Source organism: Syngnathoides biaculeatus, chromosome 21, assembly GCF_019802595.1.
Source record: "Syngnathoides biaculeatus isolate LvHL_M chromosome 21, ASM1980259v1, whole genome shotgun sequence".
Lineage (NCBI taxonomy): Eukaryota > Metazoa > Chordata > Actinopteri > Syngnathiformes > Syngnathidae > Syngnathoides > Syngnathoides biaculeatus.
The window spans coordinates 1261829-1284210 of NC_084660.1; the positions used below are offsets into that span (position 1 = coordinate 1261829).

The 22382-nt window shown below is 50.6% G+C and overlaps 1 protein-coding gene across 1 annotated transcript; it reads right to left on the reverse strand.

The window, feature by feature from the left end:
* Positions 1-1670: 1670 nt before the first annotated feature.
* Positions 1671-22379, reverse strand: adgra3 (adhesion G protein-coupled receptor A3). Its single transcript, XM_061808404.1, has 19 exons — positions 21572-22379; positions 19218-19289; positions 15214-15285; positions 12286-12357; positions 12120-12191; positions 11876-12036; positions 11478-11691; positions 10196-10360; positions 9878-10079; positions 9658-9807; positions 9397-9555; positions 7488-7655; positions 5808-6018; positions 4072-4280; positions 3858-3982; positions 3660-3783; positions 3424-3569; positions 3263-3358; positions 1671-3186 (listed from the first exon to the last, which is right to left on the reverse strand). Exons 1-19 carry the CDS (start codon positions 21772-21774, stop codon positions 1899-1901), a joined length of 3909 nt encoding a protein of 1302 aa, XP_061664388.1. The 5' UTR covers positions 21775-22379; the 3' UTR covers positions 1671-1898.
* Positions 22380-22382: the final 3 nt, after the last annotated feature.

The window sequence follows — 22382 nt, forward strand, 5'->3', positions numbered from 1 at the left end:
CCTCCGCCGAGCTTCGGCGTCCGAGCTTCGGCTAACGGCCTCCACCGGACGCTGAAGCTCGGCTAAAAGCCTCCGCCGAGCTTCAGCATCCGAGGTTCGGCATCCGAGCTTTGGCTAATGGCCTCCATCGAGCTTCGGCGTCCGAGCTTCGGCTAACGGCCTCCACCGGACGCTGAAGCTCGGCTAAAGGGCTCTGCCGAGCTTCGGCATCCGAGGTTTGGCGTCCGAGCTTTGGCTAATGGCCTCCATCGAGCTTCGCCGTCCGAGCTTCGGCTAACAACCTCCGAAGCTCGGCTAAAGGGCCTCCGCCGAGCTTCGGCATCCGAGCTTCAGCGTCCGAGCTTTGGCTAATGGCCTCCATCGAGCTTCGGCTAACGGCCTCCATCGAGCTTCGGCGTCCGAGCTTCAGCTAACGGTCTCCATCGAGCTTCGGCGTCCGAGCTTCGGCTAACGGCCTCCATCGAGGTTCGGCGTCAGAGCTTCGGCTAACGGCCTCCGCCGGACGCCGAAGCTTGGCTAAAAGCCTCCGCCGAGCTTCAGCATCCGAGGTTCGGCATCCGAGCTTTGGCTAATGGCCTCCATCGAGCTTCGGCGTCCGAGCTTCGGCTAACAACCTCCGAAGCTCGGCTAAAGGGCCTCCGCCGAGCTTCGGCATCCGAGCTTCAGCGTCCGAGCTTTGGCTAATGGCCTCCATCGAGCTTCGGCTAACGGCCTCCATCGAGCTTCGGCGTCCGAGCTTCAGCTAACGGTCTCCATCGAGGTTCGGCGTCCGAGCTTCGGCTAACGGCCTCCATCGAGGTTCGGCGTCAGAGCTTCGGCTAACGGCCTCCGCCGGACGCTGAAGCTCGGCTAAAGGGCTCTGCCGAGCTTCGGCATCCGAGGTTTGGCGTCCGAGCTTTGGCTAATGGCCTCCATCGAGCTTCGGCGTCCGAGCTTCGGCTAACAACCTCCGAAGCTCGGCTAAAGGGCCTCCGCCGAGCTTCGGCATCCGAGCTTCAGCGTCCGAGCTTTGGCTAATGGCCTCCATCGAGCTTCGGCTAACGGCCTCCATCGAGCTTCGGCGTCCGAGCTTCAGCTAACGGTCTCCATCGAGGTTCGGCGTCCGAGCTTCGGCTAACGGCCTCCATCGAGGTTCGGCGTCAGAGCTTCGGCTAACGGCCTCCGCCGGACGCCGAAGCTTGGCTAAAAGCCTCCGCCGAGCTTCAGCATCCGAGGTTCGGCATCCGAGCTTTGGCTAATGGCCTCCATCGAGCTTCGGCTAACGGCCTCCGCCGGACGCTGAAGCTCGGCTAAAGGGCTCTGCCGAGCTTGGGCATCCGAGGTTTGGCGTCCGAGCTTTGGCTAATGGCCTCTGTCGAGCTTCGGCTAACGGCCTCCACCGAGGTTCGGCGTCCGAGCTTCGGCTAACGGCCTCCACCAAGCTTCGGCGTCTGAGCTTCGGCTAACGGCCTCCACCAAGCTTCGGCGTCTGAGCTTCGGCTTACGGCCTCCGCCGGACGCCTAAAGCTCGTCAGACTCCGCGTCATTCCCATCCGAAGAACCATCCGAGTCTTTCCCCTTTAAATACAACCAATTATGCTCCCGACCCTCTCCAAAATCCACAAAGGGAGACCGCTGTACCGCAAAAACCGATAAAAACTAAACGGATGAAAGCGTCACAACGCAGTCCCTGTGATGTGATTTGTTTTATTACTGCTGATGTTGTAAACGGAGCGGCAACAGCGTCTCTTATAAAAATAGAACATTTATAAAAAGCCGACGAGCGGTACCACCACGGCCGCTTCTTCCAAACGTGACGTAAATTGTGAATTTGAAAAAAAAAAAAAATAATAATAATAATACACCACCAACAAAACGGCATTTCACAGTGACGAGGGTATTCCGGATGGAAATTGTCTCTACACGGTAGTTTCGTGTTTCCACAAGCCAGTTTTGATACAGGGGGCGCTCTCGCCTGCGCTAATGAGTGGAACCGCTTGTCCGTTTTCTTTGAGCGCGCCGCCGTTTTGCGTGATGAGGTTGAGGCCGTATGATTTGGTTTCCAGTTCGCCGCCGCCGACGTCTTTGGGCTCGGCGGGCGGCGCCCCCGCCTCCTCCGGCTTGCGGGCGGGTCGCGGGAGGCTGGCGCTGTCGCTGCTGTCGTGCTGCAGCTGACTGCGGTGGCGCTCCCTGTAGGCCATGTAGGCGGCGCGGCGGCTGTTGCGCGCCGCCATGTCGTAATAGTGGTGCCGCCTGCTGGGGGCGCTGCGGACGCTGCCGTCCACGCTGGTGGGCACGTCGTAGGCGTACTCCCGCAGGACCGTTAGGCGGCTGGCCCGGTGAGCGCGGGATCGGTTTTTGTGGGGCCTGCCGGCGGCGGGGTTGTCGTCCACGGGGCCGAACTGGACCTCCACCGGTGCCACGTGCATCTTGATTTCGGTGTCCACCGAATGCTCCGTCAGGCTGTTGTCCAAAACGGTCACCGCCGGAGCGGAGGCGGAGGAGGGCTTGCACTGGGCGGCCTCCGCGTGCAGATTGGTCAGCTTGCTCCCCTGCGCCGAGTTCCGCACGCCGGGCGCGCTTCTGTCGGTGTACGAGGAGTCGGCGCTGCTGCTGCCGGCGCCCCTGTTCGACTCGCCGTCCGTCTTGGCCGATCCGGCCGCGGACGCGGCGGCGGCGGCGCCGGCCCGCGGCAGCAGAGCGTCCTCCTGCGTCGAGTAGCGGCACCGCCCGGGGCAACAGGCCCGCGACCACAAGTGCCTCACGTCCTGCCTGTTGACGCAGTGGTGCGCGACCATGAAAGTGGCGAGGGCCAGCGCCGCCACGCCAAACAGGCACGTGAACGCCAAATCGAAAGGGTGGTCCTGCGACACGGCCGTGGCGCCGAACACCCAGAGCCCGGCGTACAACCCCAACGCCGCCGCCGCCCCGGTCAGCTGAGCGCCAAACGTGTGCTCGTTCTCCAGCGCCGCCAGGGGCGCGGCTGGCGACACCGCGCCGGGCGCGAGGGGGTGGCGCGCGCCGTCTGCCGGCCCCTCGCCGGCTAAATGCTGCTGCTCCTCGGCCGGCTCCTTCAATTCGTAGCGGCGCTCCGGGTGCCGGCGCAGCTGAAGCAGGATGCTGAGGAAATACACGCAGTCCACGAAGATGATAAAACCCGCCGGGCCGTAGAAAGCGCCGATGCTCGGCTCCCACGCCATCCAGCAGCTGAGGGAGCGGAAGAGTTCTAAGTATTTTCTACCTGCGACGACAAGCCGAACGTGGAGAGACCGGATCCACTTACTATGGCGCATTGATCTGGCTGCCGTAGTTCTTGATGTTGGCCGCCGCAGTGATGCCGCAAACGATAGTGGGGATTCCGCCGCCGATTAAGTAGAACCTTTGGGAACCGGTTAAGAGAAAGCTCGAGCCTGTAGCGGGACACCAACAAGCGGAAGCACGTACCTCAGCATCGGGCGCGGCGGCGGGGGTGGCTCGTCCGGTTCCTCGTAGCGCTTGGCTTTGCGCGTCACTTGTTTGTAAATGTTCCGCGCCGTCACGCCCACCCAGAGGGCAGTAGCCAGCGTGGAGTAGTGCAGTAAAATGCCCACCTGGAGTGAGGAGTGGGTTGAAAATTTAGCCGTCACCAATCCGGGCAACCGATCCGGTGTTGCGGAAATGGAAAGCGGGGGGGGGCTCACCGCTTGGCACACACTGGCGTAGCGCGTTTGATTGATGCCGCCCGCGAACACGGCGCACGTGAGCGAGACGTGGAAGCAGAGGTTGACCAGCATGTGCCAACACTTGCGGCTGACGCGCACCGACCTGGAAGCGGCGGCGGCGGATTAGCGAGACGGCGGGCGGGCGAGCCGGGAAGGCGGGCGTGAACGGGCGCTTACTTGTGGTGGTAGACGTAAGTGACGATGATGGTCAGCAGGCAGGAGAGGAGCACGATGGCGGTGGCGTAGATGACCGGATGCAGCGGTACGATGGTGGGAGTGAAATAGTCCACGGTGCTCAGGTCCTGCCACGACCGCAGACCGCAGTCGATTCTCGCGTTGCTGGCGATTCGTCGAGGTCAGACGAGAGTACAAAAAAAAAAAAAACGCTTACCATGAGCAGCCCGTAGTTGCCGAGCGAGTTGCAGGAGATGGTGGTGAAGTTGTCGTGGTGGCCCAGGGTGCGGCAGCCGTCGCTGTCCCAGCCGCCCCGGCCGCCCGCCAGGCCGAAGTCCCAGCGGGCCGACACGGCGTCGGAGCCGCGCGTGAAGCGCCGCAGGGTGATGTTGACGGGCGTCCGCAGCGCGCGCGCCGAGATGCCGTCTGGATCCGAGAAGAGAGCAAACGCGCTTTGAACACGCCGCGTAGAACCGTCGTGTTCGAGAGGGAGGGATGGGGGATAGAGGGAGGGAGGAGGAAGGGATGGAGGGAGAGAGGGAGGGTGTGAGGGAGAGGTAGAGGGAGGGATGGAAGGAAGGAAAGATGGAGGGATAGAGGGATAGGTGGAGGGAGAGAGGGAGAGGTAGAGGAGGATTGGAGGGATAGGGGGAGGAAGGAGGGGATAGAGGAGGGATGAGGGAGGGATGGATAGAGGGAGCGATGGAGGGATAGGGGGAGGGACGAGGGATAGAGGAAGGTTGAGGGAGTCTGGATGGAAGGAAGGAAAGATTGAGGATAGATGGATCTTGTTAGGGGGAGAGGGAGGGCAAGAGGAGGAGGCTGGAGAGATAGAGGGAGGAACTGTGGGGGAAGGAGGGGGGTTTGGATGAGGAGAGATGGATAGCTTTCTCTCTTGAGGGGTTCGAGGGTGCGGGCGTGAGGGAGAGGTCTCGGGAGGGATGGAAGGAAAGATGGCAGGATAGATGGATAGATGAAGAGGAGGAAGATGGAGGGATAGATGGATAGGTGGAGGGAGAGAGGGAGGGCAAGAGGGAGCGATGGAGCGATAAGAGGAATGTGGGAGGGATGGAGGGAGAGATGGATAGAGGGATGATGGAGGGAGAGGTGGAGGCGTGAGGGAGAGGTAGAGGGAGGATTGGAGGGATAGGGGGAGGAAGGAGGGGATAGAGGAGGGATGAGGGAGGGATGGATAGAGGGAGCGATGGAGGGATAGGGGGAGGGACGAGGGGATAGAGGAAGGGATGAGGGAGGGATGGAGGGAGGGATGGAAGGAAGGAAAGATGGAGGGATAGATGGATAGGTGGAGGGAAAGAGGGAGGGCAAGAGGGAGGGATGGAGAGATAGAGGGAGGAAAGATGGAGGGATAGATGGATATTGTGGGAAAGAGGGAGTGGCAAGAGGGAGGGATGGAGAGATAGAGGGAGGGATGGAGAGATAGAGGGAGGAATGTGGGAGGGAAGGAGGGAGGGATGGATGGAGGGAGAGATGGATAGAGGGATAGATGGAGGGAGAGGTGGAGGGCGTGAGGGAGAGGTAGAGGGAGGGATGGAAGGAAAGATGGCAGGATAGATGGATAGATGAAGAGGAGGGAAAGATGGAGGGATAGATGGAGGGCGTGAGGGAGAGGTAGAGGGAGGGATGGAACGAAAGATGGAGGGATAGATGGATAGATGGAGGGAGCGGTGGAGGGAGAGAGGGAGGGCAAGAGGGAGCAATGGAGAGATAGAGGGAGAGATGGATAGAGGGATAGATGGAGGGACGGAAGGAGGGCGAGGGAGAGAGAGGGAGGGAGGGAGGGATGAGGGATAGATGGAGGCAGAGGTGGAGGGAGGGAGAGATGGGGAGATAGAGGGAGGGATGGATTTCCGATCGGCACTAAACGCGTCGGTATCCGCTTGTTCCACGCGTCGGTCCGGTCCGACGGGCCAGAAACAATCCAACCCCACTTGCCGATCTTCGCCATGATGACGGGCGTGGCCACGGTCCTCCGCTTCCCGCCGTCGGCCAGTTTGGAGGAGTTGCCGGTGGACGGGAAAAACTTGCCGTTGCGGAACCCCAGGAGGTGCAGCTTGTAAACCGTGTCCTCGCCCTGCCCGGGGACCAGTGCGGCCTGGGTCAAGAGCGACTGAGGAAGCTGCAGGGAAGCCTCGACCGTGGTGCTCTGAAAGAAAATAAAACCACCAAAAATACCGTAATTTCCGCCCTATAAGTGGCGATTCGGCTAATTTCGGCATTTTTTTTTCCTCACGGCCGCAAGCGGAAAAGGTAAGCGTGAGATCGGTGGAATATATGTGCTGAGGAAATGATTTTTTACCGGTATGGTTTTTTTTTTTTTTAACCAGCCCTGCTGGTGCAGTGCTAGCGTTACCGCCGCGCTAGCGTGTTGCTGCCGCGTCTCAGTGATTTAGGTATGTTTTTTTTTTTTTAACCGGCAAGGTTAGCTAAATTAATCAAATTAAATTAAATTAAGCTAAGCTAAGGTATTAAAACTTTTTTTTAATTTAAAGAGACCGGTGGAATATATGTGCCGAGGAAGTAACTTTTACCGGTCTGGCCCTATTAGTGCTGCGCTAGCCTGTTGCTGCTGACTCTCAGTGATTTAGGTATGTTTTTTTTTTTAACCGGCACTGTTAGCTAAATTAAGCTAACCGAAGACAAGATAAGGTATTAAAACTTTGAAAACTCCCTGGTCGGTGGTACACACGCATAAAAGTAACTCTAATAATTACAAAATAAAATCCTCCCTGCAAATATTAACGTAATTCCCGGCCTACAAGCCGAGACTTTTTTTCCACACGCTTTCAACCCTGAGTATTATGCGGTGATGCAGTTAATTTAAAGAGACCGGTGGAATATATGTGCCGAGGAAGTAACTTTTACCGGTCCAGCCCTGTTAGCGCTGCGCTTGCGTGTTGCTGCCACGTCTCAGTGATTTAGGTTTGTTTGTTTTTTTTTTTTAACCGGCATTGTTAGCTAAATTAAGCTAAGCTAATGGATTAAAACTTTGAAAACTCCTTGGTCGGTGGTACACACACACGAAAGTACCTATAAAAATTACAAAATAAAATCCTCCCTACAAATATTAACGGAATTCCCGGCCTATAAGCCGAGACTTTTTTTTCCACACACTTTCAACCCTGAGTATTATGCGGTGATGCGGCCAATTTAAAGAGACCAGTGGAATATATGTGCCGAAGAAGTAACTTTTACTGGTCCGGCCCTGTTAGCGCTCCGCTAGCGTGTTACTGCCGTGTCTGAATGATTTTTACCAGTATGTTTTTTTTGTTTTTTTAAACCGGTCCTATTAGCGCGGCGGGCCTAGCGTTAGCGCGGCGGCGCTAGCGTCAAACTCTTTGCGTACCGTCTTCCTTTGTAAATATTTCGAGTTTCAATGTGGGTTTCAATGTGGGCACTTGCGGCTTTTACACAGGTGCGGCTTATGTATGTACCAAATGGGATTTCCTTTACAAATGTATGGGTGAGGCTTATAATCAGGTGCGCTTTGTAGGCCGGAAATAACGGTACACAGTTCTAGACCAACTTTAACTCTCTCACGCATTCAAAATCCTGTATATGTCATATGTGTGTCAAAATCTGTTCAAATCAATAAAAGCCCCCCCCCCCGCTGACCTTTAGTAGGACGCTGGAGAAGGAGCCCGTGGTGTTGCATTTAAAGGTGAGCTGGCGGTCCTGCCCGGTGGTCCGTTCCGGGATGGGCCTCTGGAACAACATGCAGGTCATGCCGTTCCACTCGTTGGCCTTCACCGCGTGGGCCTCCAGCGCTATATTGGGGGACGTCTGCCAAAAAAAAAAAAAACGCCGGCCTTCATGATGTTGGGCTGTCAAAATCAAATTTTGGATTTTCTCTGCCATCCTTGGTAGTGGGTGTATGGTATAAATTTAGTGTACACAATTTGAGATTGCAAAATGCTAAACGGTTAGCAATCCTGATTAGCATTAGCGCGCAAGCGATACCATTATCAGGTCAAAACACGCTAACCACTATTTAGCTTTTTCACACTTATTACACGTGCGTAACACATTTAACGGTTTCTTAAGGCCAAGCGATGGGATTAAAACCGATTCTAAAAAATAAACACAATTAAAAAAAAACATTTTTGTTACTACTTGCATTGATTTTCGCTGCTATCCTTGGTAGTGGGTGTACAGTATAAATTTAGTGTACAGAATTTGAGACTGCAAAATGCTAAACGGTTAGCAATCCCGATTAGCATTAGCGCGCAAGCGATACCATGTCAGGTCAAAACGCGCTAACTACTATTTAGCTTATTCACATTATTACACATGCATTACACATCAAATGGTTTCTTATAAATCACTTAAAGATGCTCCGGCACTACACATATATTCCACCGGTCTCTTCAAATTTGCCGCATCACCGCATAATACTCAGCGTTGAAAGCGTGTGGAAAAAAGTCTCGGCTTATAGGCCGGAAATTACGGTAATATTTGCAGGGAGGATTTTATTTTGTCATTATCAGAGGTACTTTTGTGCGTGTGTACCACCAACCAGGGAGTTTTCAAAGTTTTAATATATTAGCTTAGCTTAGCTTAATTTAGCTAACAGTGCCGGTTAAAAAAAAAAAAAAAACAAACATACATAAATCACTGAGACGCGGCAGCAACACGCTAGCGCAGCGCTAACAGGGCCGGACCGGTAAAAGTTACTTCCTCGGCACATATATTCCACCGGTCTCTTCAAATTTTCCGCATCACCGCATAATACTCAGCGTTGAAAGCGTGTGGAAAAAAGTCTCGGCTTATAGGCCGGAAATTACGGTAATATTTGCAGGGAGGATTTTATTTTGTCATTATCAGAGGTACTTTTGTGCGTGTGTACCACCAACCAGGGAGTTTTCAAAGTTTTAATATATTAGCTTAGCTTAGCTTAACTTAGCTAACAGTGCCGGTTTAAAAAAAAAAAAAAACAAACATACATAAATCACTGAGACGCGGCAGCAACACGCTAGCGCAGCGCTAACAGGGCCGGACCGGTAAAAGTTACTTCCTCGGCACATATATTCCACCGGTCTCTTCAAATTTTCCGCATCACCGCATAATACTCAGCGTTGAAAGCGTGTGGAAAAAAGTCTCGGCTTATAGGCCGGAAATTACGGTAATATTTGTAGGGAGTATTTTATTTTGTAATTATTAGAGGTACTTTTGTGCGTGTGTACCACCAACCAGGGAGTTTTCAAAGTTTTAATATATTAGCTTAGTTTAGCTTAACTTAGCTAACAGTGCCGGTTAAAAAAAAAAAAAAACAAACATACATAAATCACTGAGACGCGGCAGCAACACGCTAGCGCAGCGCTAACAGGGCCGGACCGGTAAAAGATACTTCCTCGGCACATATATTCCACCGGTCTCTTCAAATTTGCCGCATCACCGCATAATACTCAGCGTTGAAAGCGTGTGGAAAAAAGTCTCGGCTTACAGGTCGGAAATTACGGTAATATTTGCAGGGAGGATTTTATTTTGTCATTATTAGAGGTACTTTTGTGCGTGTACCACCGACCAGGGAGAAGGCCTGTGCTGAGGCCAAGCGGTGGGCGGCGATCTTCTGGAGGCAAGCGATGATCCGAGAGCACGCCGTGGCCTCGCGCTGCGCCATCCACAGCACGCGCTCGTCGGCCAGCATCAGATTACTCGCCATGCTCACCATCACTTCACCGAGCTGGAAAAACGCCCCCCAAAACAGAGCGAATTTAGGAAGGGACAAACCTGAATCAACCTTAAACATGTTCGGTCCAAAATCAAACAAAAGCTCGCCCCTCACGTCTTTAAACTTGTCCGCGAACTTGGCGAACTTCTCGATCATCTCCGCCACGAAGATGATGTCCATCTTGTCGGAGAAGTTGCCGGCGTCCTTGGTGCAGAGGAGGAGGCGGCGCGCCCTGGGCACCACGTTGCTGTCGTTCAGAGGCATCTGAGAACGGGGGCGAGAAAAAGGGCGAGGTCAAGATCCGAAATCCTGGCCGGGAAGCGGAACAACTCGCCTGGTTGATGACGTAGAGAAACCGGGTGACGTCTTTTTGGAACTGGCATTGGGAATAATCTTCCTCCGCCCAGAGCCCGTCGCGGTTACAATTCCGCCAGGCACGCTGCTCCTCTCCGGAGACGCCCAGGTAGCTTCCTGCGCTCGACTGCAATCTGTTGCAGGGGAGGAAGGCTCGGATTCCGGCCAGGGTGCGCGGCCACCTGGAATGTGATCGGAAATCTTATCTCCGATTATTGGCTCAAAATGTCTGCAAATAATTTTATGAATGACGATCGGCATACAGCGCAAGAGTTGAGTCAGTAAAATGCGAACCAACCGGAAGTCTCCCTTGTTGTTGGAGATGCGTTCGGGGGCGCAGTATTTGGCGGAACTCTCCAACACCACGATGTGGACCGTCCTTGTGGTGTTCCCTCGGCTCGTCCTGACCCGGCACTCCCAGTTCCCGGTGAAGCCCGGTTGGATGTTTGAGATGGTCAACGCGCTGCCGGAAGACATATTTCAATTTATATTCTGACGCTAAGTGTTGCGGCATTTCTTCATTTCTCGTGTACAATTCACACCTCGGCATTAAACGCAACCTCAAAATTCTGGAAAACCCTTCTACTCGTGTATAACGCATTTTACAACGATGATTTTGATTCATGATCAAAACATGTATCGTCTGCATTTTTTTCCTCCAAATAATTATTGTGAGGTTCAGCACTTTGTTTTCAGACTTTTTATCCACCCGCTCTTATTTTGAAATTGAAACAACCTGACTTTTATTTAGTAAATAAGAAAACGCACAGTTGCGCAGACCCGGGCAGAATTTGTAAGATGGGTACAATTCTTCGGAGATGACATGAAATATTATTTTAATGGGATTCATATAAAACGCTCAAGCATTTCAGAAACGAATACCATCAAGAAATGAATGATGGTTGTTGTTGTTCAGTCATCCTCCGTATAAAAAAAAAAAGAAGAAGCAAAATTTCATAAATTCTCCCAGGGTGTGCACTCTTATGAGCACAACTGTACATAGATACATAATAATAAGTACCCCTCCCTCATATTGGAATGACAGTGTAGGCTCCACCTTTTTCATAACCTCTAGATGGCGGTGGCATGTAAGGATGAACGTGTGCAACTTTTCATCACTATTTATAAAATATGAACTCCCCCCACCCCCATTTTCCCTTGTACCCAAGTATAATGCGCACTATTGTCTTTTGATAATTTGAACATTTTGGGGGGAAAAGCTGGTAAAGCGATGGCCTCACAGTTCTGAGGACCCGGGTTTGATTGGAGGCCCGCCTGTGTGGAGTTTGCATGTTCTCCCCCGTGCCTGCGTGGGTTTTCTCAGGGGACTCGGGTTTCCTCCCACATCCCAAAAACATGCAACGTAAATTGGAGACTCTAAATTGCCCCACGGTGCGATTCCATGTGCCCTGCGATTGACTGGCAACCAGTTCAGGGTGTACCCCGCCTCCTGCCCGTTGACAGCTGGGATAGGTTCCGGCACCCCCCCTGCGGCCCTTGTGAGGATAAGCGGCTAAGGAAATGAATGGAAAATGCACAGTATGCACGGAAAATTATAGTAGGTGTTTAATTCTCATCACCTTGCAATCAGAGAGCAGTTCTGCACCATGTGTTTCTCAATGTAGATGCCCTGGGCGGCGTCGGGGGTCACCATGCGCCCGTTCTGATACCACAGCACCTGCATGTCCTCAGCTACGAAGGACGCCTGGCACTGGAAGGGCAGGCTGTCTCCCTGAAAGACCACCTGGCGCTGGGACGGAGTCAGCTGGAAGGAGGGCAACTCCAGCGGGGCGTCTGCGACAGCAAAGTAGCCATATTGGGAAATTTTGAATGACGGCGCAAGCTAGTATGTGCAGTATTTGGTACTGGAAGCCCTGAGTCTGACAGACCCGGGATGTCTCCACTCCGGTGTGAACTTTCTCGACTGATTGCAAAAAGGTTCAAATTTCAAGACACCGCTTTAATGCCGTCGCCATACCGCACGTAAGGAGCTCCGGTCTGATGGCGGTGATGAGCTGGCCCTGTAACGACTGCGGGTACGAGCACTTGGTGGTCTTGGCCGCCACGTTCCGGTCACGGAGCCAGCGCAGCAGCCACAGCAGGTTGCAGTCGCAGAGCAGGTACGGCGTCTGGAAGTCCCTGCGGGTTCGCGGGAAAGCGCGGGCGGGGTGACAAAACGCTCGGAGCGACAATCCCCGACCGCTTTTCAGCCTCGTACTCACAGTGACTTCAACGACACGAGACTGTCAAAGGTCCCTTGAGCCAACGAAGAGAACAAATTCCCTGAAAGATTTCTGCAAACGTGATTGAAAATGTGAATAAGTCATGGGGGCATCGTTAATTTTTGGATTATTTTTTTCCCATCACTGAATAAAGCAAAACACTTACAGCCGGATGAGACTGGTGAGGCCCCGGAAGATGTCAACATTCAGGCAGCCGATGCTGTTGTTGGACAACTCCCTGATGTGCCAAAACCAAAATTTGAACCGGCGCCATTTTTGTTCATTTCTTCGTTCTGTTATACAGGCAGGTAAAACTGCCCCATAAAAATGTATATACCGGCATGCATGGCTGGAGTATTAATTATATATGCGCCGTAGTTTCCGGCCTATAATCCGTGACCCCCCCCCCCCACACGCTTTCACCCCTGCGGTTTATGCAGTGATGCGGCTAATTTGTGCATTTTTTCCTAACGCCCACAAGGGGGCGCTCGAGCGGAAAAGGGAAGAGTGAGACCGGTGGAATATATGTGCCGAGGAAGTGACTTTTACTGGTATGTTTTCTTTTTTATTTTTTTTGCGCTAGTGTTAGTGCCATGCTAGCATGTTGCTGCTGTGTCACTGCCGTGTCTCAGTGATTTTTACGGGTATGTTTTTGTTTTTAAACCAGACCTGTTAGCGCGGCACTAGCGTTAGCATTAGCGCGGAGGTAGCGTTAGCGCGGAGGTGCTAGCATTAAAATTTGTCCCAAAAAAAAAAAAAAAAAAAAAATATTCTTGCTCTTACTGGTGTGGCGTTTGGCAAAATAAATAATTTTGGTAATCCTAACCGACACTTTTCATGTCACAGTCAAGAAAAAAAAAAGGATAATGTGTCTTTTTTTTTTTTTAAATTCAGTCACGGCTAAAATATTGGCACTCCAGTTTTGCCTCTGGCTTCAGTTGTGGAACTGTGGATGAAATGGACCCATGAAAATCTCAATTATTTTGCTCACGTGAAAAGATGAAAATCTTTTGAACACGCACTTGTATTCTTATCCCCTCCAGTTACAATTCCCACCTCAAAAAGTCAATGCCGAGCGACTCCTTCAAGAGAGACTTGTTGGGGCAGAACTGTCTCAAGGTGCTTTTTTTCTTTTAATGTTTGTGCGCCTCCAGGCGGGTGTCTGCATTTTGGTTGGGGGCGACATTGAAGTTACGGTTTCCCTCAGATGGCCTTTATGACTGTGATACCGTGAAGAACTTAAATTGCCTCATCTTATTTACATCGGTTTATGAGCTAGTTTTGGCGGATGGATGACTTCAAATATTTGGGGTATGAAGAGTGCGGGAAAGAAGTGAAGAAACGGGTCCAAGCGGGGTGGAACAGTTGGCGGAAGGTGTCTGGTGTTCTATGTGACAGAAGAGTCTCCGCCAGGATGAAGGGCAAAGTTTATAAAACAGTGGTGAGGCCAGCAATGATGTACGGATTAGAGACGGTGGCGCTGAAGAGACAACAGGAACCAGAACTGTAAGGGGCAGAAATGAAGATCTTGAGGTTCTCGTTAGCAGTGAGCAGGTTGAATAGGATTAGAAACGAGCTCATTAGAGGGCCAGCAAAAGTTGGATGTCTTGGAGACAAGGTTCGAGAGACCAGACTTCGATGGTTTGGACGTGTTCAGAGGTGAGAGAGGGAGTATATTGGTAGAAGGGTGCAGAAGATGGACCTACCAGGGAAAAGAGCGAGACGAAGACCAAAGAGAAGGTTGATGGATGTTGTGAGGGAAGACATGAGGGCAGTTGGTGTTCGAGAGGAAGACATAGGAGATAGGATTAGATGGAAAATGGCACACGGTGGTGACTCCTAACGGGACAAGCCGAAAGGAAAAGAAGAAGACAAACGTTTCTGGGGGTGGGTGGAAGAGGGCTGGAACGGATTAACGGTATTTGCATTGATTTCAGTGCAGAAACATTATTTGAGAGTACCTCAAGGTATGGCTGTACTCGTTTCTGGCGGTTGGTTGCTCAAAGATCAATCGGATTCTTAAGCCATTCGAGTTGCATCGACAATCGGAACATGATTTGACCTCTCGCTCGCCATACCGGACCAAGTGGGACTGCTCAAGCGCCACTTATTTCCATTTGAATGTTTTGTTCTGTGAAAATGACACACGGTGGCGACCCCTAACGGGACAAGCCGAAAGGAAAAGAAGAAGAAGATGAGCTACTTTTGGTGTCAGAAATCAAGGGCAGTGGTTTTTTTTGGGGGGCACAGATTTTCACAAGAATCATGGGGCGGAGGGGAGACACACGCTAGATTTGCCTTTGCGGGCCACATGAAATCATCTGGCGGGCCGGATCTGGCCCCCAAGCCTCAAGTTTGACACCCGTGCCCAACAGCCTTGATTCGGGTGGGGGGGGCGCTGCAAAACGTCAAGCCGAGACAACACGACAGACCCGCTTTTTATCTACTCCATGGCATCACGAGGCGAACGATTGACAGCGCGGAAGGGCGGGGGAGGGGGGGGGGCGTAAGGGGAGGCAAAAATAGCCTGATGTGATTAGGCCTGGGACTCTTCAGCTGTTCTGCCGGGGGGGGGGGGGGGGGCTGTGGAGATGTCGAGGGCTGCACACTTATGATGCTAAACACGCCCAGCGAATCTGCCGTCGATGGCTGAAACTGTTGTCAAGAGCGATTGTTTTTTTCCCCACGCAAAGCGCATATAACGGTAGCGCGGCCAAACTCAACTTCGGCTCGACGACATCCGGACCCTCTCGGTTCTAAATCATGCCGCATTCGTGGGACACGCTGGATTCCCGGCCCGCCGAAGGCAGAGATAACAAAATACCGGTGGGAGCGTGCAAACGCGTCTAAGGTCCCCCCCACCCCCACCCGAGCCGACTCTGGCGCGGAGCCAGACTAAACAAGGTGGCGGAAATAAGACCGACCCTCCTCCCTTACGGAGACGTAGCGGAGCTGCCGGACACAAACGCGCGGCTAGTTGCAAACGTAGATACGCGACGACGACTGCTCTCGAAGTGGTCGTGATTCTAAAGAAGGAGTTAAAATCGACGGAACAATCCAAAAGTGCGAGAAGGAAGGCCAAACCGCTACTCACAGTCTTTTCAGAGCTGGCAAGCCGAGGAAAGCGCCCGGTTCTATGCGGCTGATCAGGTTATTCCGCAGGTCCCTGCAAAATAAATAAAATAAAGACATATACGCACATATATTATATACATATACCGTAATTTCCGGCCCATAAACGCGACTTATGCGGTAATGCGGCTAATTTGTGCATTTTTTTCCCCCTACAGCCGGAAGGGGGCACTGAGTTGAAAAGGTAAGAGTGAGACCGGTGGAATGTACGTGCCAAGGAAATGATTTTTACCGGCATGTTTTTTTTTTTTTTAACCGGCCATGTTAGCGCTGGGCTAGCATGTCGCTGGTGGGTCACTGTCATGTCTCAGTGATTTTTACTGGTATGTTTTTTTTTTTTAAACCGGCCCTGACAGCGCAGTGCTAGCGTGTTCCTGCTGTGTTACTGCCGTGTGTCCGTGATTTTTACCAGTATACTTCTATTCAACTAGCGTGTTACTACGTTAAAGCCGCGTGTCACTGATTTAGTTTTTTTTTTTTTTTTTTACCGGCCAAGTTAGTGCTATGCTACTGTGTTGCTACTGTGTAGCTCCTGTGGAATTTTTTTTTTTTTTTTTTTTTTACCGGTATGTTTTTTTTCCCCCACTAGCCCTGTTCGTGCTACCGTGTTGTTGCTATGTTAAGCTACGCTAATGCGTTAAAACTGAAAACTTCTGTGTACCGTCTTTCTTTGTAAGTATCTTGCATTTCAATGTGGCCACTTGCGGCTTTTACACAGCTGCAGCTTATGCAGGTACCAAACGGTATTTCCTTTACAAATGTACTGGGTGAGGCTTATCAGCAGGTGCGCTCTGTAGGCCGGAAATTACGCTAGTATTTCTTATTCTCTTTAAACACGCAGTGACTCGTACTGAACGATAAAAATGAATTCTGGTATAGCACCAAAAAAGAACTTAGGGGAGGGACGTGTCACAAATCAGGAAGAACAACCATTACAATAAAAAGGGCGTCCGGCGTAAAAACTGTGCCAAACAAATATGAGCGTTCATCTGAGATGTCACGCTGTAGCGACCCCTCACGGGACATGCCGAAAAAAAACGTACTTACTAGTGCAGCACATGACTTTAAAACTGCCAGATTAGAGTCTATGCTAGCGCTAATGCAAAACGCGAAGCTACCTAGCCGATCCGCCAATACCACACCTCGTTAAAAACTCAAACCCCTACCAGTTAATCAGAACCAGAACCCATCAACATGGATATTTGACGTCTAAATCCGTCAATGGTAGTGAATGTGTTCTAAAAGTTTTTATTCAGTCCCCCCTGCTTGCTCCCCACCAGGTTGTGAGGCAAACCAACCGTCGTAAATGAATCTGTGCAACATTCGTTCTTTCCAATTCCATTTTGCACCAATCGAACACCAAAATTACCTTTTTGTATTTAGCGCACATGACCGTTCGAATAGCCACCGTGGGCTCCAAGAAACGTTCAAGACCAAGCTCTCAGAGAAAGAACAAATTTATGCAAAATCTTGTCGTTAAGTCGGAAAATAGCGAAATCCCTCTTGAAAGGGATTTTTTGACAAATCCAGAGGTACCGAGGAAGATTCCACATTGAAAAATTTGCTCCGAAAGAAGCGTTTTGGACTGAACAAACAAGTCCAGTTGCCGAGATTCAACCTTTTCCGGATTACTGCGACCTAGATGACTGACAGAATACACAGACACATTCCACTGATACGCGGTATCAACTATCCGACCGAAAATCCGATTATTGTGGGCACCAAGAGAGCGATTTCTCTCCACACATGCATAGTGAACATTCCACCACAGCAGCAGATTTCCTCGGGAATTAGCACGTGACGCTGGGCTGATTCAGATCCAATTTCTATTGGGTAGCGTAATAATGGGAAACACCCACAATGTCTCCACAGTTACTCTGGAAATCCGCGCAGAGAGCCCGACAGCCCTCGTTCCTGGCCCCAAGTTCGAGGATGGACATGGACCGCGTTTCTTGGCGGACAAAAGAACGGGGAAAGGGACTGGAGGCCGGAAAAAGGAGGAGTCTTGATTTTATTTTCACTCGGGGCGAATTTGCTGAAAGTCGGGGGGGGGTGTTTCGGGGATTCTGTTGCAGACGACCTTTGCTGGGCTTCATTACAATGACAAAAGCAGGCGAGCCGTCCAACTCCACCGGCTGAGGGCGGACGCGCCCCTCCACCCACAAAGGGGGTGGGGGTGGGGGTGGTTATTTTGGAGATAAAAACTCCCCCTCGGGATTTGAGTGTGCTTTTACGACCCAATCGTTGAGCTGCCCCCGGCAGACAAAAAGCGTGTTAAAGCCTTGGCGGGGGAGAAGATCAAAGTTTGCCGGCACGCAAATTTGGCCCACGGGCACTAAACATACACAAACGTAAACAACAAAAATTTGGAAGGGGGCTGTCAAGAGAGACATACATCTCCCCCGCAACTTCGGTGCCTTAATGACTTGCTTTCCAAATACCCCAAGGGGCAAAAATTCACCGCTAACTCACAGACGCAATTTTGGGAAAATCGGATGCTCGCACAAGATTTACTTGGCTGTGTAATTTCACACTTGGTCGAGGCGCAACTATTAAAACAGGCTCCAAGCATTTCAAACTCCATTTCCCATTAGCCGTGTCCCCTTTAAGGCTTATTTTCCAAAGACTGAATAGGATTAAGGGTACGTACGAGGGTTTCCAGAACGCAACGTGGCTCCACAAAGACCCCCCCCCCCCCCACCCCGAGTCTTCTATACAAAGACCATAGGAAACATCGCGCTAATTTCCCCCACTGACGCAGTCATGTGTTATGGTAGCCCCGGGGTAAAATCCCCAACCATTACCGGTCTGGTTATTCAATCCGCGAGGAAGCCGTTCCCCAGTGATAACTCACGCGTGGAGGCCCGCAGCCAGGTTTCTCGAAAGAATCCGGAGCTCGGAAACACGGGGGCGATGGCGTTTCAAAAATGAGAGCGGTGGGGCCCGAGAAAAGCTGGTACAGATCGGGTTGGCAGATCTCCAGCAGACCGCCAACAACGATGGGGGCTATACTCAAATTAGCAATGATTGCAGGATTACAAGCACAACAACTGCTTTTATACCTTTAATAGTTTATACATCCATTTAAATATTATATCTATAAAAAAAACAAAAAAACATTAGTACAGTACTGTAGCGGGAAGCCGCAATAACAGGGTCTAATGCAGTATCCCTTGCAAGAAGACAAGGACCTATACCTTCAAAAAAAAAAAACTATTTACCCCTACTTCCCTGTTTTTCACTTTTCATGGGTAGGTCTGGTACCAATTAACTGTGAAAAACGAGGGATTACTGTCGTTGCGAATCACTTACAATGCAAGTGGTGTCAAACTCATTTTTGTCGCCGGCCACACTGTTGTTACGGTTTCCCTCAGAGGGCCGGGATGACTGTGAAACCATAAAAATCTTTAACTGCCTCATATTTATACATAAAATGTGAAATTTTGGTACAGATCTTAGCAAGAATCATTGGTCTGCCTGCAATGAAGAATGCTTTGCTCTGCCTGAAATGAAGAATGTTTTGCTCTGCTCTAGAAAACGTGGCAGAAAATGCAGGATAAACAGGGCGGAAATGTAGGAATAATTGTGAATATAATTATCATACATCTGCTTCCAATAAAGAAATGCTTTGCTCTGCTCTTGATAACGTGGCAGCCGCCTAGCAGGAGATAGCGAGAACAAACCATCAATTGTACGAGACAGTTCCTCTCCTCTCTCCTCGCGTCTTTGCTTCCTTTTTGGTCCAGTTTAACTAATGTCTAATCGGTAAACCTGACAACGCACATGATTTGCCTTCGCGGGCCACGTATAATTATGTGGCGGGCCAGATCTGGCCTCCGGGCCTTGAGTTTGACACCCTCGGTATATGCTTAGCGAAAATGACACACAAATAGCTCCTGTAATGAGACGTTCCACAGTCCCAAAGCATGATTTTCAGAGTGACGAAAAAAAAAAAAAAATACTCACAGTTTTTCCAACGTAGACAAGCCGACAAATGAGCCGTTCTTCAGTTCTTGGATTTTATTGTTGTTGAGTATTCTGTGAAAGGGAAGCGAAAAAAAACTAATGAATGAATAGTAACCGGGGCTTGACTTTCTTGCTCACCCGCCATAGCGGCGAGTCGCTTCCCAGAGTTGCTAGCCACGCAGCAATTTGGCTAGTCACGATTTTGCTGTTGCACAAATGCTGGTACAACGTTGAGGACGGAGAATGTTACCCAGCGCTGCTCAAATTTATCCGCATTGGACGGGTTTTTGGTTGCTAACGTCAAGCCTTGATAGCGCCACAATAAATAGAGCAAAACTGAACAATGTCTAATGGCCACGCTAAAAAATAGATGACACGGGAATGGGGACTTGCGTGTGTTTGTCGTGAGTTAGAACGGGATGTGTGGGTTGACTACCACACGGGTTCTACCCACAACCGTGGACCAGATTGGAGCCATCATGACCCTCATGAAAGACGAGGCAAGTTCTGGATGAGAGGAAAAGGGTATAAAAAAAAATCTCTGCATTAATGGAAATAACACTACTCGACCAAATATGTATTTTACCCTGTTAATAAAGTAGAAAGCAAATGCTAAAAAGTACTATACATAAGCGCTAGATCCTTTGTTTCACACGGACACTTATTGCCGACGGACGCAGTGCTGGGCCAAATATGATCTTTGCCTGGATTGAAAAATGAACATTTTAAGTACATTTTTTAGGACGTTATAACAAAATGGGGGTGAGTGAGGTGAATGGTAGTTAGCTACGGTAGTTAGCATTTTATTTTTTTTACCTAAATAGGTAATTGCAACCGCGCTAATGCCAATCACGGTTGCTAGCCATTGCTAACCATTTTGCTCTCTCGACTCATTTGGTTTAGCAATATTGCGAGTGGGGTTATGATTCAATTATTCGATCAAGTTAGGTCTGCTGTTTTTCCAGCTAATTTTAAAAGTCAAGTGTCATGAAATGATTTTTAGTATGTTATTAATGAAAAAACGGCAGCCGACATAGACCCATGCGTTTTTTTCCCCACCACAAAACATGATTTTGACGTATACAGCTTTTGGTAACTCCCGCCGTGTAAATCCTCTCGAGGGATTTGTTTTCGAGAAGCAAGGAAGTGACGTACACGGCAGGACCGCTCACAAGTGGACTCGTTTGTTTCAATCAGTTTTTACCTGCGGGGAAGCTAGCTCGTTGTTCCTTCGTGTTAGCCAAAATGCCGGCTCGTTGCAATGCTGGACATTGCTCGAACACTCGGGAAGATGGATTTACCCTTCATAAATTTGGAAGAGACCCGGTTCGTCGTGAAAAATGGGGCGGACCACGTAATCCGTCTCTCATAACGTAACAAAAGATCTCCGTACGTATGACAGGCGTGCTAAATGTGTCGATGTGCCCGTTGTACGGCGTCGGGCTCGCCGGCGAAGGCAGCCGCAGGCCTTGTGGCTCGCTACCGGCCTTGTCGACAAGGCCGAGTCGGCCGCAGGCCTTGTCGGCCGCGGTGGCTCATATCCGCTGCGGGAGTGGGCGTTTATCACCGCTGCGCGGAGGTGGATAAGGGCACAGGGGTGGTTTGGCCCGTGATCCGCATATCATCTAAATATGGCTCGAAACGATAGGGTAATATTGTACCGGTAACTTCACTGGGTTGTGAGATGTTTTCTTCGAAAAAAGCTTCTGCTTCTGAAGGGGCTTGTCCTAAGCGGGTTTTCAGTGGTGAATGTCCGGGGTGACATCACGGACAGTAGATCCAACCAATATGGCGACCATTTGGATGTCGAATGAGACGTCCGCAACTTTGCGCAAAGATGACGCACTCTCCGCTCATATTTATTTTTTCGTGTGGGCAGTGAAGTGAATAATCTTCTATGTAATTTTTATTTCAATAGCTATTTTAGAATGTTTATAGGGATGACATTAGACCTTTAAGAGAGGGTTGGCGAGGCGAAACTCTTTGCTGCCTTTGCTCGAGAGCTGTCACTCGTTGAGTACCAGCAAATGGGTTTTGGAAAAATCCATTCCATCACCCCACTCGCAGCTAACTGAAATTTGCAGAGGATAAAGAATGACAATGTGTCTCTACATGTGTTGCTGCAGCATTTGTGTTCAAATCTCTGCTCCCTATAATACTATTCGTTACCCCTTCGATGGCATTTTCCGTGATGCGTTGGCATCATGCTAGTGGGGCTTTCAAGCAAAAGTTTCCCCAAGTCAATTTATTTATGTATGATCTTGATTGAAAACATAAATCAGAAACCTGCCTGGGAGGTTGACGTGGTGCGTTCAAACGGCACCGTAAACGCCGCGACCGTCGTTTGTACTCACAGCGTGACGGTCCGATTCGGGAAGGAGTCCGGCGGGAGCACCTGGCGGAGCTCCATGTTGCTGCAGACCACCTTCCTGTCGGACGCCAGGCTCTTCCCGGTGCTTTTCGAGTGCTCGTCGTACGATTTGCAACCGGCCGCGAGCGCGGAGCCGCCGACGCCGCCGAGCAGCAAAGTCACAAACTGGAGCAAGCGGGCGCTCATTTTTCCCCCCCTCACAGGACCGCGAAGTCACCGCAATCAAAACGGACGAATCCGAAAATAAAAAGTTGCTCGAGTTTTTAGATTAACCACAAACATGTTACTTTCGCTTGCAGCTTATTCGGTCGACTCACAACTCCATCCTCCGTTTCTCCTTCAATGCAACGAAAGGATTGTCTTTGTTTGTTCCTTCATTTTCAAATCGTCTTTCCAAATCCCGTTGCGTTTTGTCTCCCATCGCTTCAGTGTTTTCTTTTCCACATTTCATCCCAAAATTATACACATACACAAGTCCTCTTTTTCATTTTTTCCTCCCTTCGGTTTTTTTTTTCTTTTTTTTTTTTTTTTTGCAACAGGAAATCAGCCAGGAAAACACCAGCGACGAGAGGAAGAGCAGTCCAAGGAAGGGCTACGACGGCTCGGCGCGTGAAGTACGTCGGGATGAATTATCCACATACGGTGCAAGCGATTATTAAATTCCCTTCGCGTGTTAGTAAAAGAATTCCAGACGGGTTGTTGTCCATTGAGGGGGTCTCCGCTCTTCCCCACGGGACTCTCGCCCTCACCGGAGCTGAGTTGTCGACCAGTTTCCCCGTCCCTATTTCAAAATA

What these genes read in the sequence shown, in the direction of transcription:
- adgra3 (XM_061808404.1), bottom strand. Translation starts at nt 21,774, where the DNA reads ATGAGCGCCCGCTTGCTCCAGTTTGTGACTTTGCTGCTCGGCGGCGTC. An exon ending in CCGAATCGGACCGTCACGCT is followed by an intron (nt 19,290 to 21,571) that starts GTGAGTACAAAC and finishes TCCCTTTCACAG; the next exon opens with AATACTCAACAACAATAAAA. An exon ending in ACCGGAGCTCCTTACGTGCG is followed by an intron (nt 11,692 to 11,875) that starts GTATGGCGACGG and finishes TTGCTGTCGCAG; the next exon opens with ACGCCCCGCTGGAGTTGCCC.